A 22,719-nucleotide genomic window follows, 5' to 3' on the forward strand; every position below is an offset into this window, starting at 1 on the left:
TTCAATCTAGGGCAAATCAATCCCTGCTTCCTCAGACCCTCCCTCCAACCACTCATACATGCATTCATGCTAAGTTGCTCAGTTGTGTCCAACTCTTTGCAACCCTATGAACTGTAGCCTGCCAGACTCCTCTGTCCATGGGATTCTCTAGGCAAGAATACTGGAGTGGATTGCCATGCCCTCTTCCGGGGGATCTTCCCAACCCCAGAGTCTATTACATCTCCTGCATTGGCAGGTGGGTTCTTTCCCACTAGTGCCACCTGGGAAGACCAAATCCTAACAAGTTCTTTCTAACATCCTCTTACCACGACATCTGATATCTGATAATTCTCCCATGGGTTTGTTCTCTCTCACTTCAAGGAGTAATAAATTCAACTTGTTTAATTACATGTATATTCGTGGTAGTCTTTGGTAGGATCACATAAACAATACTTACGGCTTTTTTATTTTTAGACACTTGCTTGGAGGGAAACCCAGCTGCTGTGTAAGCAGACCAATTACTCTAAAGTCATCAGGTTGTGAGGAAGCCCAAATTAACCCACAATAAGAGACCACAGAGCTCAGATGGTAAAGAATCCGTCTGCAATAAGAAAGACCTGCTTTCCATCCCTGGGTCGGGAAGATCCCCTGGAGGAGGGCATGGCAACCCACTCCAGTATTCTTGCCTGGAGAATCCCCATGGACAGAGGAGCCTGGTGGGCTACAGTCCACGGGGTCACAAAGAGTCGGACATGACTGAGCAACTAAGCAGAGCAGCAGGAGACCACACGGATCTAAATGGAGAGAGATGCTTGTCAGCCCCTGGATGCTGTCGCCATAACACTCCCACACCCTCACCCTTTGCCTTCTAGCTTCAGCTACCTTCTGACTGCAACCACAAGAAAGATTTTAAGCCAGAACCACCTGGCCCAGACCTTCTTAAATTTCTGATCCACAGAACCCACAAGAGATAATGAAATGATTGTTGCTTGAAGCCAGTAAGATTTGGGGTGATTTGGTATATAACAACAGATAACTGAAACAGGATTGAAAATTACATTAAGTATCTGGCACACAGTAGGTGCTCAACAAGTGGTAGCTCTTTATTGGTGCTTCTAGGAAGTAAGATTGAAAAGTGAAAGTGAAAGTTACTCACTCAGTCCTGTCTGACTCTTTGCCAGGCTTCTCTATCCATGGAATTCTCCAGGCAAAAATACTGGAGTAGACATTCCTTTCTCCAGGGGATCTCCCTGGCCCAGGGATCAAACCCAGGTCTCCTGCATTGCAGCTAGAGTCTTTACTATCTGACCCACTAGGGGAGCCCCAGAAGTAAGATTATTATGTGCAAAATCTCCAATAACTGAACACATTTTAAAAATAATTATTTTAAATTTTTATTTATGTATTTGGTGTGGCAGGTCTTAGTTGTGGCATGCAAGCTCTTGGCTGTGGCATGTGGGATCTTGTTCCCTGACAGGAACGGAATCTGGGCCCCATGCATAGGGAGCAAGGAGTCTTAACACAGAGGACCACCAGGGAAGTCTCCCTAAACAAAATATTTCAGTAAATTTCCTTTGACGAAAGCCTGTGGATTAGCGTTCATAGATCCACTCAATGTCTTTTAATCCTGATGCCAAAATAATGTAGACTGATTAATAATCCTCTGTTAAGAGGCTGCACTCGTTTTGGGGCAAAGCTAGAGCAATACTACGAATGTTACCAAAAGGAGTGTGTGAGGGGTCCGGCTGCTCACTGCTCAAAAGGCCAGTTTGGTGGAAAGGAAATTTTGCTTTATTTTACTTGCTGGCAACCTTGAGAGGAGGGTGGCAGACATCTGTTCAAAGGCTGACTTCCCCCCCTAACAAGCAGAGGGTGACAGCATTTCTAGACAGAGTGCGGTGCGGGAGGATGTCTAAGGCAGACACAGCACAGTCATCTCTAACAGTCATCTTCAAATTGGCCATCAGTGGTCTGACTGGCATCATGTTGGTGGTTTTAGGTACAGTTAATCTTCAGTTCTGGAGGGCGCTTGTTCTCACTTCTTTGCAGTCAGTTCTCAGAATTGTGGCAGCTCATGTCCTGGGTACAGTCTGCTCATCATGCTGTTAACTTTTCCACCTGGGGTTTTAGTATCTATAAGACAGCTCACAGGATATGGTTCAGAATATTATCTACAGACCTTGAGAAAGAACTAAAGGTCCTTGACTATGCTTAATGATTACATTATTATTATTTAGTCTCCTTAGACTGTTTTCCTTTGTCTCAGCATTTCTCACTTCTCTGATTAGACTTATTCTTTGATTAAAGCTTTCCATAGGCAAAAGGCAGGCAGAGGACATTGTCAGGGGGCAAGGACCATATGGTCCAGCTCCATTTCACTAGTGCTACTTTCTGAGGAAGAGTTTATGTTTAGAAAATACATAAAACTTTGCCCATAACTTTGGAATCTACATCAGTTGTTGACTATATTTCCTGGTCCCCATTTTCCTGTGGGGGTAATATGTTGAGCCAAACATGACTTACTTAAAATGTCCTAATTGAAAATTTTTCAAATTTCCAAGGTAGCATGTGCCCATTGTAAAAAACAAACAAACAAAATGAAGATGTATAAAACAATTCTCCCTTATTCCCCTTCTCACCCCCCCACTACCACCCTCACAATGTAAATCAGACGAGATCGGGCACGTTCAGGGTGGTATGGCCGTAGACACAATGTAAATCATTATCAATCATTATCAATAGCCTTATGTATATTCTTTTACACCCTTCTTCTTGCTCATATAAACACAGGTGAGCATAAAGATATGAATATACATATACATACATACATATATATACACACATATATATACATATACATAGCTGTTGCTGTTCAGTTCCTCAGTTGAGTCTGACTCTTTATGACCCCATGGACTGCAGCATGACAGGCTTTCCTGTCCTTCAAATTCATGTTCATTTTGTTAGTGATGCCATCCAACCATCTCATCCTCTGTTGTCCCCTTCTCCTCCTGCCCTCAATCTTTCCCAGCATCAGGGTCTTTTCCAATGAGTCAACTCTTCGCATCAGGTGGCCAAAGTAATGAAGCTTCAGCTTCAGCGTCAGTCCTTCCAATGAACACCCAGGACTGATCTCCTTCAGGATGGACTGGTTGGATCTCCTTGCAGTCCAAGGGACTCTCAAGAGTCTTCTCCAACACCACAGTTCAAAAGCATCAATTCTTCAGGTTCTTAGCCTTCTTTATGTTCCAACTCTCACATCATACATGACTACTGGAAAAACCATAGCTTTGACTGAACAGACCTTTGTTGGCAAAGTAATGTCTCTGCTTTTTAATATGCTGTCTAGGTTGTTCATAACTTTTTTTCCAAGGACGAAGTGTCTTTTAATTTCATGGCTGCAGTCACCATCTGCAGTGATTTTGGAGCCCCCCAAAATAAAGTATATTTCCATTGGTTCCCCATCTATTTGCCATGAAGTGAGGGGACCAGATGCCATGATCTTAGTTTTTGAATGTGGAGTTGAATGAATGTTTGAGTTTTTAGAATGTTTATATACACACACACACACACACACACACACACACACACACATATATATATATATATATATAAGTACTAAATTACTTAGTTGGTGATTTTTACTAAAATGGAATCATATTATACAATTATTCTGAAACTTGCTTTTCACTTGACAGTACATCATGATCCCATACAACTTAGTGAATGTGCTATATCTGCATTTGTTTCTTACAGCTGCTGTAACAAATTACCACCAATTTCGTGGTTTAAAACAATGTAGATCTATTCTCTTTTAGTTCTGGAGGTCAGAAGTCTGAAATCAGTTTTATTGGGCTATAGTTAAGGCCTAAATTGACAGAGTTACTTCCTTCTCATGGCTTTAAACTTCTAGTGGCTGCCTTTACTCCTTGGCTTGGAGATTCCTGATCTTCAAAGTTATTACTCCAATCTGTGCTTGTGAAACAGAGATGGGCTATGTGGGGCTCCCAGGCATGGAGAGCTTTCTATCCCCCATTTCTTGTAAGCAAGACTGCAGCCATTATGACCTTTCCTGAGTTCCAAAGGGTGGAATGGAACAGTTGCTAATTAAGGGAGAAGCAGCCAAGAAAGCACCTGAGGCAAGATTAAAGGGACCAGAGAAGCTCATCAGGATTAGGAGCCAACAACCTGAGATCCCTCACACACCAATCTTGTCAGAGACCCTCACCTTTGACTTCCTGTTATAAAAACCCTCATCAGATTTCTTGGGGTTGAGACACACAGTTTTTTGAGACAGGAACCCTATGTGTCTCCCTTTGCCTGGCGAAGCAAATGAAAGAGAAAGAGAAGAGTGAAAAAGCTGACTTAAAACTCACATTGAAAAACTAAGATCATGGCATCTTGTCCCATTAATTCACGGCAAATAGATGGGGAAACAATGGAAACAGTGAGAGACTTTATTTTCTTGAGCTCCAAAATCACTGCAGATTGTGACTGCAGCCATGAAATTAAAAGACACTTGCTCTTGGAAGAAAAGTTAATACAAACCTGGACAGCATATTAAAAAGCAGAGCCGTTACTTTGCCAACAAAGGTCCGTCTGGTCAAAGCTATGGTTTTTCCATTACTCATGTGTGGATGTGAGAGTTGGATCATAAATAAGGCTGAGCACTGAAGAACTGATGTTTTTGAACTTTGGTGTTGGAGAACACTCGTGAGAGTCCCTTAGACTGTAACAGGATCAAACCAGCCAATCCTAAAGGAAATGAATCCTGAATATTCATTGGAAGGATTGATGCTGAAGTTGAAGTTCCAATACTTTGGTCACCTGATGCGAAGAACTGACTTATTGGAAAAGACCCTGATGCTAGGAAAGATTGAAGGCAGGAGGAGAAGGGGATGACAGAGAATGAGATGGCTGGATGGCATCACTGACTCGATGGGCATGAGTTTAAGTAGACTCTGGGAGTTGGTGATGGACAGAGAAGCCTGGTGTGCTGCAGTCCATGGGGTCATAAAGAGTTGGACATGATTGAATGATTGAACTGAACTGAACAGAACTTTCTACTACATCACAAACTCTGTCTCTGGGATTTGATTTTGGGCCAGTGTACAGAGAGGGACTTCCCAGGTGACTCACTGGTAAAGAATCTGCCTGCTCATGCAGAAGATCTCCTAGAAAGCAAAATGGAAACCTACTCCAGTATTCTTGCCTGGGAAATCCCAGGGACAGAGAAGCCTGGTGGACTACAGTCCAAGGGGTTGCAAAAAGCAGGATACAACTGAGAACACACAAGCAGATACAGAGAGGCGAGCTTTTGGCAACACTTCCATTATCATATCACCTCTCTTCTTAAACAGTTAAAAAAATCACTTCATTCAAATTTGGCGTTTCTGTAGCTGCTAAACTTGGAGTTCCTCAAGCTACATTTCATTTTTTGAAATCTATTCTCTTTCTTAGTATCTTCTCATGGCCTGCTCCCCACTTCGGCCAACTGAACCTTGCCCCAGGAAGGACATGATCAGGGAAAAGTGGTCCCAACTCTTTTTCTCTTGTCTTTCTTATCTCCTTTCCAGAAGCAGGAGTCTACAAGACCTACCAACATCCTCATGTCAATGAATCAGGAACTTTATGACTCCAGTTCCTAGTCCCAAGGGCCTGAAGAATCATGGGAAGACATGACCCAGGCCCAGGGCATCCTAGCTGAGTCCCAGGGGTTGGCACTCTTCTCTGACACCTCAGAGACAATTCTGAATGTTGAAAGGCAAAATGAACACACCTGTAAGGAAGGAGACACACCTATTTCCTGCCATATTAGTAAGTAAACATCTTACAACCAGCATCCCTCCAATATGAGCTGGTGGGCCCTAAGCGCAGAGGAAGGAGACCGCCTGTGATCTAGCAGCCATCAGACTGCAGCCACTCCCTACACAGACACCAAGGAAGCTCAAGAGTGAAAAAACACAGGTTACTGCCCCCAGATAGCTGAGATACATATGAAAGCAATAATTTCAATGAGCCCAGACTCTTATATCTTCCCATACATAGATAAGCCCTAAATCCCTTAATTTGGGATAATCTGGTTTTCTTTAAATAATAATAATCTTTTGATGTTCAGACTACCTCCCCAGTGCTGTAAAACTTCTGTATAATCTGGTTCCTTCCTGTGCCTCTCAGGGCAGTTCTCTCAGGGTCGCTTGAGATACTGTCTCCCAGGCTTGAAGTCCTAAAAGTTTGCACCTAATAAAACATAACTCTCAGCTTTTACATTCTGACTATTTTTAAAGTCAACAACATGCTTCCAGGATCCTTTTAAGGATACGATACAAGATTTTACCTGTGTTTTCAGTAGAAAAGAGACACAGAACTAAAGCATCTTCAGTTCTTTTAGATGGTAAATATTTTTTATAAGTTAGTCAAAGGGAGGAAGACTAGGTCAGGGGAAGGGTTAGCTGGTCCTTTCAAGTTAGCAGAGGTCAAGCAGTAGAGGCTGTAGTGATGCTGAGCAGGGCCCTGTGGGGCTTCGGGGCATGGAGGCCTTTTGTTCCCTCATTTCTTGTACACAAGACTGCAGCTTCCAAGACCTCCCCTGAGTTTCAAACAGCAGATTCATACAGTTGCTTATCAAGGAAGTAGCAGCCTTGAAACCACCCAAGACAAGATTAAAGACACCAGAGAGGCTCATCCTACATTAGGAGAGGGGCCACCTGAGAGTCTGCACACAATTTAATTTTGTCAGTTGGTGTTGTTCAGTTGCTCAGTCTGACTCTTTATGACCCCACGGACTGCAGCACGCCAGCTACCCTGTCCTTCACCATCTCCCAGAGCTTGCTCAAGCTCATGTCCATTGAGTCGGTGATACCATCCAGCCATCTCATTCTCTGTTGTCCCCTTCTCCTCCTGCTTTCAATCTTTCTGAACATTAGGGTCTTTTATAATATCAGCTCTTTGCATCAGGTGGCAAAGTATTGGAGCTTCAGCTTCAGCATCAGTCCTTCCAATGAATATTCAGGACTGATTTCCTTTAGGATGGAATGGTTGGATCCCTTTAGCGTCCAAGGGACTCTCAAGAGTCTTCTCCAAAACCACAGTTCAAAAGCATCAATTCTTCAGTGATAAGTCTTCTTTATGATCCAACTCTCACATCCACACCTGAGTAATGGAAAAAACCATAGCTTTGACCAGATGGACTTTGTTGGCAAACTGATATATATGCTTTTTAATATGCTGTCCAGATTTGTCATAGTTTTTCTTCCAAGGAGCAAGCATCTTTTAATTTCATGGCTGCAGTCACCATCTGCAGTGATTTTGGAGCCCAAGAAAATAAAATCTGTCACTGTATACATTGGTTCCCCATCTTTTTGCCATGAAGTGATGGGACTGGAGGCCATGACCTCAGTTTTTTGAATGTAGAGTTTTAAGCCAGATTTTTCACTCTCCTCCTTCACTGTCATCAAGAAGCTCTTTAAGTTCCTATTAACTTTCTGCCATAAGGGTGGTGTCATCTGCATATCTGAGGTTATTGATATTTCTCCCAGAAATCTTGATTACAGTTTGTGCTTCATCCAGCCTGGCATTTCACATGATGTACCCTGCATATAAGTTAATTAAGCAGGGTGACAAGATATAGCCTTGTTGTACTCCTTTCCCAATCTGGAACCAGTCCACTGTTACATGTCTGGTTCTAACTGTTGCTTCTTGACCTGCATATAGGTTTCTCAGGAGGCACATCAGGTGGTGTGGTATTCCCATCTCTTGAAGAATTTTCCACAATTTGTTGTGATCCACACAGTCAAAGGCTTTAGTGTGATCAATGAAGCAGAACTAGATGTGTTTTTGGAATTCTCTTGCTTTTTCTATGATCCAGTGGATGTTAGCAATTTGATCTCTTGTTCCTCTGCCTTTTCTAAATCCAGCTTGAATATCTGGAAGTTCTTGGTTCAGGTACTGTTGACGGCTTGCATGGAGAATTTTGAGCATTACTTTGCTAGCATGTGAAATGAGTACAATTGTATGATAGTTTGAACATTCTTTGGCATTGCCTTCCTTTCTTTGGAATTGAAATGAAAACTGACATTTTCTAGTCTTGTGGCCACTGCTGAGTTTTCCAAATTTGCTGGCATATTGAGTGCAGCACTTTCACAGCATCATCTTTTAGGATTTGAAATAGCTCAGGTGGAATTCCATCACTTCCTCTAGCTTTGTTTGTAGTGATGTTTCCTAAGGCTCACTTGATTTCACACTCCAGGATATCTGGCTCTACGTGAGTGATCACACCATCATGGTTATCTGGGTCATTAAGATCTCCATTGTATAGTTCTTCTGTGTATTCTTATCATCTCTTCTTAATACCTTTTGCTTTTGTTAGGTCCACACAGTTTCTGGCCTTTATTGTACTGATCTTTGCAGGAAATTTCCCTTGTTATTTCTAATATTCTTGAAAAGATCTCTAGTCTTTCCCATTCTATTGTCTTCTCCTATTTTTTTTTCATTAATCACCCAAGAAGGCTTTCTTATCTCCCCTTGCTATTCTTTGGAATTCTGCAAATAGATGTGTACATCTTTCCTTTTCTCTCTTGCTTTTAGCTTCTCTTCTTTTCTCAGCTATTTGTAAGGCCTCTTCAGAAAACCATTTTGCCTTTCTTTTTCTTGGGGATGGTTTTGATCACCACCTATTGTACAATGTTACAAACGTCCGGCCATAGTTCTTCACCCACTCTATCTATCAGAGTGGTCAATACTGAAATCAGATTGATTATATTCTTTGCAGCCAAAGATGGAGAAGCTATATACAATCAGCAAAAATAAGACTGGACGCTGACTATGGCTCAGATCATGAACTCGTTATTACCAAATTCAGACTGAAATTGAAGAAAGTAGGGAAAACCACTAGACCATTCAGGTATGACCTAAATCAAATCCCTATGATTATACAGAGGAAGTGACAAATAGACTAAAGGGAGTAGATTTGATAAACAGTGTGCCTGAAGAACTATGGACTGAGGTTTGTGATACTGTACATGAGGCAGTGATCAAGGCCGTCCCCAAGAAAAAAAAAATGCAAAAAAGGCAAAATGGTTGTCTGAGGAGGCCTTACAAATAGCTGAGAGAAGAAGAGAAGCTAGAGGCAAAGGAGACAAGGAAAGATATACCTATTTGAATGCAGAGTTTTAAAGGATAGCAAGGAGAGATAGGAAAGCCTTCCTCAAGGATCAGTGCAAAGAAATAGAGGAAAACAATAGGATGGGAAAGACTAGAGATCTCTTTCAAAAAATTAGAGATACCAAGGGAACATTTCATGCAAAGATGGGCACAATAAAGGACAGAAATGGTATGGACCTAACAGAAGCAGAAAATATTAAGAAGAGGCAAGAATACATAGAATAACTATACAAAAAAGATCTTCATGACCCAGATAATCACGATGGGGTGATCACTCACCTAGAGCCACGCGTCCTGGAATGCGAAGTCAAACGGGCCTTAAGAAGCATCACTATGAGCAAAGTTAGTGAAGGTGATGGAATTCCAGTTGAGCTATCTCCAGTCCTAAAAGATGATGCTATGAAAGTGCTGCACTCAATATGCCAGCAAATTTGGAAAACTCAGCAGTGGCCACAGGACTGGAAAAGGTCAATTTTCATTCCAATCCCAAAGAAAGGCAGTGCCAAAGAATGTTCAAATTATCACACAATTGCACTCATCTCACACGCTAGTAAAGTAATGCTCAAAATTCTCCAAGTCAGGCTTCAACAGTGCATGAACCGTGAACTTCCAGATGTTCAAGCTGGATTTAGAAAAGGTAGAGGAACCAGAGATTAAATTGCCAATATCTGTTGGATCGTAGAAAAAGCAAGAGAGTTCCAGAAAAACATCTGCTTCTGCTTTATTGACTATGTCAAAGACTTTGACTCTGGATCAGAACAAACTGGAAAATTCTGAAAGAGATGGGAATACCAGACCACCTGACCTGTCTCCTGAGAAATCTGTGTGCAGGTCAAGAAGCAGCAGAACTGGAAATGGAACAATAGACCAGTTTCAAATCGGGAAAGGAGCACATCAAGACTGATTGTCATCTGGCTTATTTAACTTATATGCAGAGTACATAATGCAAAATGCTGGGCTGGATGAAGCACAAGGTGGAATCAAGATTGCTGGGAGAAATATCAATAACCTCAGATATGCAGATGACACCACCACCCTTACGGAAGAAAGTTAAGAACAACTAAAGAAACTCTTGATGAAATTTAAGAAGGAGAATGAAATTTGGCTTAAAACTCAACATTCAGAAAAACTAAGATCATGGCATCCAGTCCCATCACTTTGTTGCAAATAGACGGGGAAACAATGGAAACAGTGAGAGATTTTATTTTCTTGAGCTCCAAAATCACTGCAGATGGTGACTGCAGCCATGAAATTAAAAGACGCTTACTCCTTGGAAGAAAAGTTAAGACAAACCTGGACAGTGTATTTAAAGCAGAGAGGAAAAAAAAAAAAAAGCAGAGAGGTTACTTTGCCAACAAAGGTCTGTCTGGTCAAAGCTATGGTTTTTCCAGTAGTCATGTATGGATGTGAGAGTTGGACTGTGAAGAAAGCTGAGCACTGAAGAATTGATGCTTTTGAACTGTGGTGTTGGAGAAGACTCTTGAGAGTCCCTTGGACTGCAAGGAGAGCCAACCAGTCCATCCTAAAGGAGATCAGTCCTGGGTGTTCATTGGAAGGACTGATGCTGAACCTGAAAGTCCAATACTTTGGTCACCTGATGTGAAGAACTGACTCATTGGAAAAGACGCTGATGCTGGGAAAGATTGAAGGTGGGAGGAGAAGGGGGTGACAGAGGATAAGATAGATGGATGGCATCACCATCTCAATGGACCTGAGTTTTAGCAAGCTCCAGGAGTTGGTGATGGATAGGGAAGTTTGGTGTGCTGCATTCCATGGGCTGGCAAACAGTAGCACACAACAGAGCAACTGAACTGATAGTCTATCACATCTAATCCCTTGAATCTTTTTGTCACTTCTACTGTATAATGGTAAGGAATTTAATTTAGGTCATACCTGAATGGCCTAGTGGTTTTCCCCACTTTTTTAATTTTAAGTCTGAAATTTGCAATAAGGGGTTCATGATCTGAGCCACAGTCAGCTCCCGGTCTTGTTTTTGCTGACTGTGTGGAGTTTCTCCATGTTCAGCTGCAAAGATATAATCAATCTGATTTCTTATTGACCATCTGGTGGTGAGCATATGTAAAGTTGTCTCCTGTTGTTGGAAGAGGGTGTTTGCTATGACCAGTTCTCTTGGCAAGACTTGGTTAACCTTTGCCCGTCTTCATTTCTTACTCCAAGGGTAAACCTGGACTCTACACACACCTTAATCTTGCCAGTAACCCCACCCTTGTAAAACTTTGCAGAAGAAAGCAAGAGTTTTACTGCCTTGAGCCTTATCACACTCCTCTGCCAGACTATATAACCTTTACCTATTCACCAGGGACGGGGGCATTGTTCTAGAAACGCTAGCCTTCTGGATTCCCCGTTTGCCTGGTAAAGAAAGCAAGCCACTCTTTCCTTCTCTATGGAGCTGTCTCCCTATTTCTGTTTGTGATTGGTACATATTGAATCAAGCTTTTGGCGGCAGTAGCTAAATGACTGCTTCTTAGGTTAGCACGCTGGCATAACCTCGATTCACCTCTTTTGCTGATTTTAAATAAAGGACCATAAGAACTTGAAATGCATACTGGGTGTCGCCCAGCAGTGAAGCTCCGCTGCCAAGGCGGGAAAAAAAAAAAAAGCGCCCTTTCTCCTGCTGCTGCTTGCCCTCGGAGGTGCCAGACCGTCATCTGCTGATGGATCGTCTGGCCCCAGGGCCTTGACAGTTAATGATTTGCCGCAGAACAAGTCCGCCCAGCAGAGGTGAGCGAGGGACGCCGGCGACAGCGAGAGCGCGGACCCACGGGCCGAGCCGAGCCCCCGCCAGCCGCACAAGCGCCGCCTCCCGTCTTCCGGGACCCGGCACTTCTAGGGGTTCCGGGCGCTTCCGTGGGAGACCGCGGGGCTCCCATGGAGGCCGCCTCGCCGGCGGGACCTGGCGGCCGGGAGCCGCACGCGCCGGGCTCCGCCAGCCTGCTGCTCTGGATCAAGGGCAGACTCTTCACCTGGTGAGTGGAGGGCAGTGCTCCGCGGCCGGCTGGGCTGCGGGCGCCGCAGGGAGCACCCCGGCTCGGACTCGGCGGCCGCGCGCGTTGGGGGAACTGGTTCAGGCGGCTCAACACGTGCCGCAGGGGTGTTACTCCTTACTGGCTTTATGAACGCTTGGGGTCCCTCCCCGGGCTCCCTCTTAGAAATCGCGGGGATGTGTTTCAGAGGATTTGATGGGAAATTAACTCTTTGGGCATCGTTAGGTCTGTCCCTGGTGGCCTCCCAGCCTGCAGGGGACAGAGCCCCCGGGGATGCTGTGTAGGAGGGGTCCCCACCCTCGGGCTTGGTAGGTGGGCGAGCTCCTCTCCCTGGAGCCTGTGTCCACATTCCTTTGCTGCGGAGCCTAGTCCACTAACAGTTGAGTTCACCCAAGTGAAAAATCGGGGTTGAGTTTTCTGGTGCCGCCTGGAGGTAGTCGAGAGCCAGCTCCTTCCTTGGGCTGAGATGAGAGGCGACGCAGCCACCTTTGGGTCCAGGGTCCAGAGAAGCTGCTTCTGTTGTCTCCATGCTCTGTAGAAAATAGAAGTGTGTTTAAGGGATTGGGAGAGACTCTGGGTCGGGGAAAGCATTTGTGTGGTCAGTGGCCGACTTGTATCCTGGAAATAGAGAGAACTCAGGATTTAAATAATGAAAGCCAGCATTCATGGAGCATTCACAGTCAAGTACTGTGCTTAGGAATTTTTATGGATAATATTATTTAATCCTTACCACTTCATGAGATGGCACTGTTGTTATCCCTACTTTGTCGATGGAGAAACAAAGAAAGCTAAACCAATTTCGCAAGGCCATGCAACGACCTGTAAGGAATGATGCCTGTCCACTCCAGCCTAAACTGATCTTAAGTGCTCCTGGCTACTGGCTCATTATGACACAGGCATTTTTTTTTTTCTTTTTCAGATTAACAAATCGAATTTTTCATAAAATGTTGTGAAAATTATGTCTTGAAAAGTCATACCATTTTCAAAACTAGATCAGTAATGGTGTATATCTTTTTGTCATGTAACTAAGAATGGTTTTAAATAGCTGTATATGTTTAAAGGGGAAAGGTGGCCAAAAATCACCTTGCTTTATCCAGCAGTATACGGTATGCCTGATAATTTAGCCAGAAGTTCTCAGCTGGGAGGCAGTGTCTAAGAGTACATGTCTTAGAGTAATGTCTAAGAGCACAGACTCAAATTCTGTTTGTGCCACTTACCAGCTGACTGACTGTGGATGAATCATTTAACTTCTCTGTGCCCCGGTTTTCTCACTTGTAGAATGGGGATGATAGCAGTACCTATTTGTTGTGATATTGTGGAGATTAAGTGGCTGACTACACAGGAGTGGCAGACAGCTTGGTTCATGGTACTATTCATGGGTTAGTTTTATTCATCATTAGGCCCCAGTTCTTGGGTAATAGGAAGGTGTGGTGTTGCTTTAGGAGATAACAGCAACCCCGAGACAAGACAGGCTATACAGCAGATTAGTTTAGCAAGACATAAGAAAGATGAGCAATATTTTTTTCCCCTAATGTTCTAATATTTTCAAAATCTGTTCTATTTTATTAATACCAGGAATATCTCATAGCTTCCTAGACATGAGATTTCTTCTCTCTCTAAACACACTTTTTTTTTGTGCCTCCCTTATTGATTTTTATTTTCTTCCCTGTGTGATAGCTATTTGTATGCATCTTACATTCCTGATGGACAAAGTCCTTGACAGCAGAAATTCAGACCACCCCCCCAAATCCCACAAATGAATGAATGAATAAGGGATGACTAGAGTTCTTGAGACTTCCTTTCCACTCTACCACACTCTCTATAATCTTTCCTTTATTGATCTTTATTCTGAGGGTCTTGGGCTGGAGCTTTTTTTTTGGCAGAGCTCTTTTGTTCATTAAGATTTTCAGTCCTACCTCTGGCAACTGTCCAAACATAAATTCTGATTTGCAGTTTTTCCTTGTCTAACCCAGCAATCAGAAAAATGCATTTTGCCCAATATCCAGTACTTCTTATATTTAGTATTTTAAACTCTTAGTGTTAAAACTCATCACTTCTACTAGACTTCAAGAGGTGAAGTAGCTCATTACCTTAGGAGCTTGAGGGAGCTGGGTGGAGGAATGGCTCCGGGCTAGAAAGCCTGAACCTTTTTAACTTCTCAGCACTGCAGGAAGTTGTTACAGGGATGGGCAGTAATGCAGCGTAGGGAAGAGGTAAGGGTGGACTTTAAAAGCCTTCCACGTGGCCTCTGGCTGTTCTCTGCCCCAGGGTATATTCCTCTCCCTCCCCGCCCCACCCCCCCAACAGTTCTAGGAATAGCCCAAAGATTATTCCTGCTTATCTCTGCTCCTTTCTTCAGGTTTATTTGCAGGAATATGAGATGGCTGCCAGTGCTTATTTCTGTTCTTGACAGCACTTCCAGAAAGTATCTGGAGTTCACCTCCTCCTCCAATCCCTATTGTCTTACTTAAGTTCAGACCTTTATCATTACTTGCACTTTTGTCATAGCTTCCATTCATGCCTTCAGTTCAGTTCAGTTCAGTTGAATTGCTCAGTCATGTCCGACTCTTTGCGACCCCATGAATCGCAGCACGCCAGGCCTCCCTGTCCATCACCAACTCCTGGAGTTTACTCAAACTCCTGTTCGTCAAGTTGGTGATGCCATCTCATCTTTTCTCGTCCCCTTCTCCTCCTGCCCCCAACCCTTCCCAGCATCAGGGTCTTTTCCAATGAGTCAACTCTTCGCATCAGGTGGCCAAAGTACTGGAGTTTCAGCTTCAGCATCAGTCCTTCCAATGAACACCCAGGACTGATCTCCTTTAGGATGGACTAGTTGGATCTCCTTGCAGTCCAAGGGACTCTCAAGAGTCTTCTCCAACACCACAGTTCAAAAGAATCAATTTTTCGGCGCTCAGCTTTCTTCACAGTCCAACTCTCACATCCATACATGACCACTGGAAAAACCATAGCCTTGACCAGACGGACCTTTGTTGGCAAAGTAATGTCTCTGCTTTTTACTATGCTATCCAGGTTGGTCATAACTTTCCTTCCAAGGAGTAAGCGTCTTTTAATTTCATGGCTGCCATCACCATCTGCATTGATTTTGGAGCCCCCAAAATAAAGTCTGACACTGTTTCCCCATCTATTTCCAATGAAGTGATGGAACCAGATGCCATGATTTTAGTTTTCTGAATGTTGAGGTTTAAGCCAACATTTTAAGCCAACTAAAGGAAACAGTGTCAGACTTTTATTTGGGCTCCAAAGGTTTAAGCCAACTAGTTTAAGCCAACTAAAAGAGGCTTTTTGGTTCCTCTTTACTTTCTGTCATTAGTTCCTCTTCACTTTCATGCCTTCACCTACCCTGAATCATCTCATTACAGAGGAACCAGAGTAATGCCAAATAACACTGAAGGGCACCAATAACTGCCATCAAATGAGAATTTTATCCCCAATAAAGTGTCCTTCAGGCTTCCCTAATAGCTCAGTTGGTAAAGAATCCGTCTGCAATGCAGGAGACCCTGGTTCAATTCCTGGGTTGGGACGATCGGCTGGAGAAGGGATAGGCTTCTAACTAACATTTCATCAGCCCTTATAAAAAGGTTTTTTAGTCCCTTTGATAGCAGGTTGGACTTCCCTGGTGGGTCATATGGTAAAGCGTCTACCTACAGTGCAGGAGACCCCGGTTCCATCCCTGGGTCGGGAAGATTCCCTGGAGAAGGAAACGGCAACCCACTCCAGTACTCTTGCCTGGAAAATCCAAGCACGGAGGAGCATGGTAGGCTACAGTCCATGGGGTTGCCAAGAGTCGGACATGACTGAGCGACTTCATTTCCCTTTGATAGCAGGTAAGTAATTTGCCTGAGGGCAGATTGCTGTTGATGATCTCACAGAGGCAGCTGTGAGCAGGGGCCTCAGATCTTAATTCCCTGCCCAGGAATTGAACCTGGGTAGCGCAGTGGTAAAGAATCCTTCTGCCCTTGTAGGAGATGCAAGAGACTCGGGTTTGATCCCTGTGTCAGGAAGAGCCCCTGGAGAAGGGAATGGCTACCCACTCCAGTATTCTTGCCTGGAGAATTTCATGGACAGAGGATCCTGGTGGGCTACAGTCCATGGGGTTGCAAAGAGTCAGACTTGTGTCTCACTTAGCAAACAGGAGACTGGTTGTAAGTGTCTGGCATGAAGCCCATCTTTTTCTTGCTCTAAGAAATGTAAACAGGTGGCCAGTTGTAAGTGCCTAATTGTGGGCCAACTGTCTCCTGCCTCAGGGAGAGGCAAAGATGAGATAGTTTCATTTGATTCATGTCATTGTTCAGTTGCCAACTCTTCGCAGCCCCATGGACTGTAGAATCATTTGATTCTAAACTAACCTGTTTTGCAGTACTATTTCAGAAATCTCACTGCGCCGTGTTGAGGGTGAAACCTTTAGGCTTCCTCCCATTACTTGCACAGTGGTTTGCAATTTGGGGAAGCTCTTGGGGGGGGGTACTGAAGTTTCCTCTGGGTCCATTATGGGGGCAAGATGGGAAATAGAAGCTGGTGGGCTCCTGGGCTGGCCTTTGGCTCCCACTTGGTCTGTGGCTTTGCCTGTTTTACAGTTGAACTTTTGTGCAAGATGTTTGAAGACAGGGTTCTGCAGTTAAAAAAAGGCTGAGAGCCGCTGGTTACTCAATGGAGCTCAAGCTGTGGCTGTTGGTACTGCTTCTGGCTGCTGCTCTCCCTTTTCTTTCTTCCCCCACCCCTTCCTCCCTCCTTTGTCTTCTTACCTGAACACAGTTATTATATTTTTAGAGATTTTTATTATGATAAAATATATATAATATAAAGTTTACCATTTTAACCATTTTAAGTGTCTAATTCAGTGACATTACGTATATTCACAATGTTGTGCATCCATCACCACTCTCCATTTCCAGAACTTGTTAATTATTCCAAACAGAAAACCTGAACCTGTTATATGCTAACTCCACATCCCTTTCTCCCCACAGCCCCTGGAAACCACCATTCTACATTCTGTCTCTACAAATTTGACTATTCTAGATCCCTTTTATAAGTGGACTCATTATTGGCCCGCTTTGCTCTTCGGGCTCAGGTCCCAGGACGTCCATCTCTCACGTTGTGGGCCAGCAACACCGGCATGCCGCTGAGGCCCTTGCTGCCACACGTCATAGTCCATGTCTTTATACTCTTACCTCCCTCCTGGAATGCTTTCCTGTCTGACCTCGTGGCTGCTTAAAGACTCTTCGTAGACAGCACTAAGTTACGCAGTCTTCTTCCTTGGCGCCTTGCTGTCTCTCTGTTGGGTGCCCTTCCTCTATGCTCTTCTGTACCTTTTTCCTAACTCATTATGTTACCATACTGTAACAAAAAAGTAGTTTTCACGAGCTACAGCTATGGAAGAAGTGAATTGCCTCTCAAGGTAAACTGCTTGTGTACATTAGTTTTGGTAAGTTTGTTAAAAAGTTATAAAGCTTCCTTATATTATTATTTACTGAGGCACATCAGAGAAAATGAAGTATTTCATGCAGGCGAATTTTACAGGTAACTTTTGACTCACTTTTTAAAAAATATTAAGACTTACTTTTAAACCCAATGAAAGGGGCACTGTTTATGTAATGGATTACTCACTTCTGTTGTCATAATTTTGGGCAACAGTTCTTCACCATTTAATTGGTTTGTATCAAACAACTGTCTAGGTTAGGCCAACCTACTGAATTACTTAGTGAGTCCATTTGCAACTAATTCTGGAGATTTTACCAAGGAAAAAGTCCATCATTTAGAAGTCTTAATGGTATATTTAAAATGGAAATGAGACTACTTGCCTTTTAATAAACAAAGTGCATTCAAAATAGTACCTTTTCTTAATGATTCAGGATCATCATTATGATGATTATGATAATTAAAATTATTCTGCTGGGTAGTCATAATATGCTAAGAGGCCATTTGAGTTAATATTTTGTCATATTTTTTTCAGACTTCTTTCTCATAGTTGTCACACATGATTTTTTTCTGTATTGAGCATATCTAAAAGTCTACATTTTTCTAGATTATGACTTCTAACCTATTACTGCTGTAGAAACTATAAAACCCATTTCTTAGAACTGCTCATAGTCAAAGTATAAATAGGCCCTGTATAAAGATTTAAATGATTTTTATTTTAATAAATTATAAAAACTTTAAGTCTATAGATTGTGGGACCTCTTTTTAGATGGTTACAGGGGTCTGTGTTAATTAAAGTCATCAGATAAGTCATATGTCATGAAAATTTGGTTATTTATGACAATAATGCAGAGAAAGATTCCATTAAAAACCACCTTTGAATCTCAGGCTTCTTTCTAGTCGTTTCTTGGAAATCAGAGTATTTAAGGAACGTATTGACTTGGTTTCTTCAGCCCAGCAAATCCTACTGAGAGCTTGAGGCTGGTATTACTATGCTATGTGATTTAGAGCTTCCCAGAGTAGTGCTCTGCAAAAGGGGACTACAGAATATTTTTTCTTTTTGAGTTTTTATTTTATGATGGAGTATAGCTGACTGATAATGTTGTGATGGTTTCAGGTATACAGCAAAGCTACTCAGCCATACATAGACATGTATCAGTTGCAGGAAGGGGGATCCTTTCCAGGGTCCAAGAGAACTGTTGTCTAACACTCGGAAATGAATTGTCCAAGGAGACGTACATGCTGACAAAGCACGAGATTTACTGGGGAAGGACGCCCGTGCAGAGAGCAGTAGGATAAGGGAACCCAGGAGAACCACTCTATCATGTGACTTGTCTGAGGGTTTATGGTGATGGGATTAATTTCTGGGTTGTCTTTGGCCAACCATTCTGACTCAGAGTCCTTCCTGGTGGTGCACACATTGGTCAACCAAGTCAGATGCCTGTGAGAAGGATTCTGGGAAGTGGTCTGACACGTGGTGTCTCCTTTTGACCTTTGCTGAACTGGTTGGTGGTGGCTTATTAGTTCCATGTTTCTTACTAGGACTTCCTGTTGTAAAATAACTCATGCAAATGGTTACTCTGGTGCCTGGCCAGGGTAGGTGGTTTCAGTAAGTGTGCTTCCCCTAACATATCCATTAGGAGAATATTTCTTACACTTTTCACTGTGGTGTCAAGTCAGAGATAAAATACTGTTAAAAGTCAATCTTTGTTGAGTAAACTTTACCTAGTATACCTAGAACAACCTCACTATTCCAGGACATCATGTGGATTAACTCATGTAATCCTCGCAGTAATCCTCTGCAGTGTTATGCTGGCATTGCCAGTCCTCTAGACACATTTGGAAGCTGAGGCACTGATAGGTTAAGTCTTATTCCCCAACGGGATTAGTCACACAACAGTAAGGAAAGCAGCCGGGTTTCATCTCCTCCAAGTCAGTCTGGTCCCAGCGCCTGGACTGCTACCACTGTGGTGACCCTGCCTCCTCTGAGCTGGGTACCAAACAGAAAAATCAAGCCCGGGACAATTTTGCCCCCTAGAATTTTTGCTCTGGGCTGTTCGTATCCCCTTGGGGTGCCAGGGAGAATATAAAGTCACAGGATAAATATAATTCTGTTCCTGGAGCATCATTTATGTTTTAGATTCCAGTTGCATGGAAGTGTATTAATCATAATCCCTGGCACATGACATGCTTTCATAGTTGGCCCATGAATGACTAATTTTTTTGCATGCAATATGTTCTTACATACCTACTACCAGCCCTAAAACTGGAATTGTGATGGTAATTTCCATCCACCTCTTTCAAACTGTTGACTAAAAAATTAGTCACATCCTGAAAGTAGAGAATATTTCACTCGGTGGGAATGTTTAGGACTCCTAGCCCAGGAGACAGCATCTCAGAGGCCCTGAAAAACTGCTCTGAGGAGGCAGGAGAGGGAGTCAGGCAATATACAAATTTGCAACAAAATGGTGAGGCAGTCTGACCATCAAAGATTATTGTTAAGTAAGGGAAACCGGGTATCAAGGAATTTACCACCTTTCTATGTATGGGAAGATGCAAGACTCTGGGATTATTGAAGTCTTTTCTTTCCTATGCATTTCAGCTATCTGGGGCCAGCATCCTGCAATTTTACAAAAGTATTCTTTTCTCTCTTGAATTCCCTTATGGCTCCCCAGCTCATACTGGAGGACTGTAATCGCTGATGGCTGTAACCTCCTTAAGTTCCTTGGGTAGAAAGTGGTGCCACTTGTTGGCAGGGCTCAGAAATTCACATTTGGAGGGCTGGAATTACAGATAGCAATGACATTTCTTGCTAGCTGATATGGCAGGAAATATTTCATTTCACACTATCCCTTCTTTCCCAACCAAAGATAATCACCATCCTAAATCCTTCTTTCACCATTTCCTTGCTCTCACTTTGGTATAGTTTTGTACTTGTATACGTTTCTAAAACATATTTTATTATCTTAAAAAAAAACTGTAAAAAGGGTATGTTATGAATAATCTGTTGGGATTTATTTACACCCCCCATATCACATTGCTAAGATTCATCTGTATGCTTGCCTGATGCTGCAAAACACTCCCTTTTGCTTCATATAATATTCTTTCCTGTGAGTATACCACTTTTTATGTTCTCATTCCATTGAAAGGCATTTGGGCTTTTTTCTATGTGTTTTGTAATAATGAATAGGACTTTTAGGAACATTCTTCTACTGTCTCCTATTGATCATTTGTCAGAGCTTCTTTAATACGTACACACGCACACACACATACACCTATGAGAGGAACTGCTGGATTAGAGGGTATGTGATTGTTCAACTTTATAAAATAAATGCCAAACTTTTTCCAAAGTGTTTATATGAACTTATACTCCCACCAGCTGAATATGAGAAATCCTATGAAACAAATATCCTAACATTTGATGTTATCGTACTTTAAGATTTTTACAATCAAGTGAATGTAAAAGAGTATCTTAATTTGTGTATCCCTGATCAATAATGAAGCTGGGTCTCTGTGTATGTTTATTGGCTTTGCTTCCAGTTTTGAGAAATACTCATATTATCTGTGAAATACCCATCTTTTGCTATTACTTTTATATCAAGTGGTGTCTCTATGGGCTTCTTTTATGGCTCAGCTGGTAAAGAATCTGCCTGCAGTGTAGGAGACCTGGGTTCGATCCCTGGGTTAAGAAGATCCCCTGGAGAAGGGAGAGGCTACCCACTCCAGTATTCTGGCCTGGAGGATTCCATGGCCTGTATAGTTCATGGGGTTGCAAAGACACAACTGAGTGACTTTCATAAACACATACACAATGCAATTTACATAGATTTTAAAGATGCTACCTGAGAGCTTAAAAAATTGGGTCTTGTATCAGGTTCCCCACTAATGCTCATTTGCTTCTCCCTGCCTGATACTGGCAGTTCCAGTTGAAAAGGCTGAGAGTGGTTCAGAGCTGGCAGGCATAAATTAGGAGCAAATGAAGCAGACTCAGGAGGGGAGTGAGTTTTTCTGGTTTAAGGCCTGTGGAATGTTGAAAGACTGTCATGACTCACTCCTTTACACCTCCCTTCCCCTCCCAGACCCAGTCCTCAGGAACTTTCAGGCTTAGACTCCTGTTTTCTTTTGGTGTCTGGTTGGTGTTTGAATAGTGTATTAATTTGATTGTTAGAGAAATCTAGCTGACCACTGTTGTAGGTAAAAAGGAAAATTTATGACTTCTCAGAATTCAAGGAGGGTTCAAGTGCCAAACCACGGAGAGCAGAGAAGCAGATGGAGCCAGGAGCCCAAACCTCAGTGGGATTCTGTGCCTGTCTCTTAGCTTTGCTGTCGCTGTTGATTGCGTTCTTCTAAATTCAGACCAGTTGCTTTTCTTCATTCGAGGATTACATCTTACCATTTAAAACACAAAACAGACAAAAAAACAAAATCCTCAAGTTTTGAAATCTGTGTTTTTGTTTTGATAATCCATAAGGGATGTACATTTAGATTTTCCAATGGTTAAAAAGAACAGTTCTTCAAAACTTCCTATTCAGCCTCAGCCTCAGTGGGTAAGCAGTATTAGGAATTTAAAATTTTATGGGTGGTGGCTTCTTGATTGCTCATCGAGAACAGGGTTAGTCTGTTTTCTTCCTTGCCTTTGCCAGACTGGGCTGAGTAGAGATATGCTTGTACATCTGTCACAGGATTTTAAAGTCTAGCCATCTAGACACTTGAAACTGCAGTGCACTAATTACCCAGTACTAATCCCATCCTTCTGAATTTACCCTTCCCCCATCCCTGTCCCCAACTGGCCAGCCGTCCTGGAGCTCCTCTTCTTGACCTTGGAGGGTGTTTCACATGGGTTGCCCCTTTTGGAATTCTCACACAGGAGTCTGGGGAGAGGGAGAATCCAAGAGGTAGAGGCCACATCCTCTGCATATTGCCCACAGCTTCTCCAGCGCCCCCTTGTTCGCTTCGCTAGTGGCTCAGCAGGTAAGGAATCCGTCTGCAATGCAGGAGACCCGGCTTCGACCCCTGGGTGGGGGAGATCCCCTGCAGAAGGGAATGGCAACCCACTAGTGTTCTTGCCTGGAGAATCCCTTGGACAGAGGAGCTTGGTAGGCTATAGTCCACGGGGTCGCAAAGAGTCACACACGACTTT

The 22,719-nt window shown here is 43.0% G+C and overlaps 1 protein-coding gene across 1 annotated transcript in view; it reads left to right on the plus strand.

Annotated features, from left to right (window-relative positions):
- The first annotated feature begins 11,946 nt into the window (after positions 1-11,946).
- Positions 11,947-22,719, plus strand: part of SLC35F2 (solute carrier family 35 member F2) — a 61,420-nt gene continuing 50,647 nt past the window's right edge. The window contains exon 1 of the mRNA XM_020891383.2: positions 11,947-12,125. Within this exon, the coding sequence (XP_020747042.2) occupies positions 12,028-12,125 (98 nt within the window). The 5' untranslated portion in view covers positions 11,947-12,027. The remainder of the gene's footprint in view (positions 12,126-22,719) is intronic.

Source organism: Odocoileus virginianus, chromosome 10 (assembly GCF_023699985.2).
Source record: "Odocoileus virginianus isolate 20LAN1187 ecotype Illinois chromosome 10, Ovbor_1.2, whole genome shotgun sequence".
NCBI lineage: Eukaryota > Metazoa > Chordata > Mammalia > Artiodactyla > Cervidae > Odocoileus > Odocoileus virginianus.